General features: G+C 54.0%; 1 protein-coding gene across 1 annotated transcript; it reads left to right on the top strand.

Annotated features, from left to right (window-relative positions):
* The first annotated feature begins 84 nt into the window (after positions 1-84).
* On the top strand, positions 85-1,074 carry LOC117114961 (DNA polymerase II-like). Its single transcript, XM_033258592.1, has one exon. The coding sequence runs from the start codon at positions 85-87 to the stop codon at positions 1,072-1,074; it is 990 nt and encodes a 329-aa protein (XP_033114483.1).
* The last annotated feature ends 1,334 nt before the right edge of the window (positions 1,075-2,408 follow it).

Genomic DNA, 2,408 nt, shown 5'->3' with positions numbered 1-2,408 from the left:
ACGGCGTGCGACCTGCCGATATCTCGATGGCCGATATGTGTCGACACCTCCGAGGACGCCGACGGGTGCCGCGATCGCGATTCCATGTACGAGTACGCGAGCAGAAGATCTTGCAACGAACTTTCTGCGCGAACGTCCGACGACGTGCTTGATGAGGAGCTGTCTGTCCTCCGAGATTACGAACGCAAGGTGCGCAGCAGGCGTCTTGTGGAAACCGTCTTGGACGCGTCCAGGTTGACGGGCACCTTTCCCGGAGGAACGAGGAAGCAGATGCTGTCGTCCATGCTCTGCAGGGAGGCTACGAGACGGGGTTTCGTGTTTCCCCGTCGAAGAGAGACGGCGGAAGAGCCGGCCGGAGGCGGAGGTCTCGTTCTCGAACCAGTGCCCGGCATCCACGATCACGTGGACGTGTACGACTTCAAGTCCTACTATCCCAGGTTCGTCGTCGACCGGGACGTGGACGAGGCGACCGCTCTCGAAGACGGGTCCTTCGTCGACGCGAGCGTGCTCGAAGGTCTTCTGCCGTCCATACTCAAGAGGCTGGTGCGAGGACGGGACGAACGACCAGAGCGATCGGCCGCGTACAAAAGGGTGGCGAACGCGTACATCGGATGCCTGGCCATCTCCGGAAGAGGTCGACTCTACAACCACGTGACGTCGAGCTGCAGGAGACAGCTGGCCAAGTTGAAGAATTGCGCCGAACGCAAGGGAGCTCGGGTGGTTTACGGAGACACGGACTCGCTGTTCGTGAAGGTCGGGGCGAACGGCAGACCCGACATGCAGATGGAATTCGAAAAAACCGTCGGCGGAAACGGATGGCAGAAGTTTGTCCGGAGGGAGACGTACAGACGGCTGCTGCTGACGACGGCGAAGAAGAGATATGCGTACCTGCGAGAGGACCGTACAGTCGGCACGGTCGGCATGCTGAACGTGAGGGACGACGCGGAACCTCTAGTTACCAAACTGGACCGGAAGTTGGTGGAGATCGCGCTGACGCACGACGATCCTGCGTCGGCTTTGGAGGCCTGCGCCGGTGCCTTCGTCGAACTCGCGGACGGTCTGAAGAGGACGTAGACGATTTCGTTATCGAGCGTTCGCCGACTGTCGAAGAAGGAAACGAACGCTCCCAAGTTCAGGAGAGCGTGCGCCGCGCTCGGTCTTTTCCGGCCGGCGCCGTACTACGTCAGACACGAGGGAGCTTCGCAGCACCCTTTGTTCGCGGCGTGTCGCAACGACTTCGTCGACGCGACCGCCCTGCTGGATGCCCTCCGAAAGAGGTGCCCGTCGAAACCGGACAAGGACAGCGTCCTCGTTTCCGCCTGCGGTCGTGGCACCTCCGATCGATTGCGGGATGTTCGACTCACCGTCGAAGGAGTGCCGACCAGACTGACGGTTGCAGCGTGGGGGGAAGGAAAACCGGATTGCTGTTCCACAGTCGTGACGACGTCCATCGAAAAGGAACGAGCGACGAGAAGGGACGAGTTGGTGTTCCACAGCAAGGATCTTGGAGGTGGGCGAACGAAGTTGTTCGTTCTTCGCTGCGGCGATCCCCTGTGCGCACGTGCTCGCGACTTTTGCATCGGCGCCCGTAAATATTTGAACGAATGTTGAATAATATAACTCTAAAAACCTGAATTTTTGCAAGGAGATGGCAGTAACGAGACGATTTTCACCGAATAAGATATATTGTTCAGTCGAATGCACCCGGTGCAGACGTCGATGGAAAGAAAAATTGCAAAAAAAAGTAGCCCATAGAATGCACGGGTGGGACGAGATTTCCGAAGGTTACTTCGTGATGCATGGTTTTCTGGCGAAGGGATTTCATCGATTCACGATAGGAAACAGCCAGGACGTTCGATTTTACGGTGTCATCGAGGGCGAAGGAATAATAAAGGACGAAATAATAATAATCAAAAATCCAACGTTCGGTCGACTGAAGAATCGTACCTTCGAATATTACAACGACGAAAGTGAGGGAAACAAAAGCATTGCGGTTGCAACCAAAGGTTCTGAGTGTTATTTCACATATTCCTACGAATGGTACGACGATATGCCTTCCCTGAAGTTGCTGTGCAAGCGAACGATCGTTTCAAACGACGTGCGTCACGAGGCATTGCCCAGGTTACTTAGAACGTACGTCCAGCAGGTGGATAGTCCGACCGTCGTACTGCTGATGAACAAATGCTCATATTATAGTATACTTCCCTGCGTCTTAGGTTTCGACATTAAGTACGATGTACGTTATTCGGTTCACAGGAACTTTCATTATTGATTATGCTGGTTGAGTGTTGATTAGACGAAATAAAAGAAAAGAAAAACAAACAAATTATGTGTCAATCTTTTTAAAATCAACAATGCATTTGCCCCTGTTCGCATGTTCCTAACTCTAACAGAAACGGATTATAAAA

This window comes from Anneissia japonica, unplaced genomic scaffold (assembly GCF_011630105.1).
Source record: "Anneissia japonica isolate Jap-2015-1 unplaced genomic scaffold, ASM1163010v1 scaffold24185_len4697_cov143, whole genome shotgun sequence".
Lineage (NCBI taxonomy): Eukaryota > Metazoa > Echinodermata > Crinoidea > Comatulida > Comatulidae > Anneissia > Anneissia japonica.
Note: the sequence above shows the minus strand (reverse complement) of the source record. Positions and strands in the feature narration are given on the sequence as shown.

Excerpts from the sequence above, each read along its gene's own strand:
- LOC117114961 (XM_033258592.1), top strand. The coding sequence starts at position 85 with ATGTACGAGTACGCGAGCAGAAGATCTTGCAACGAACTTTCTGCGCGA.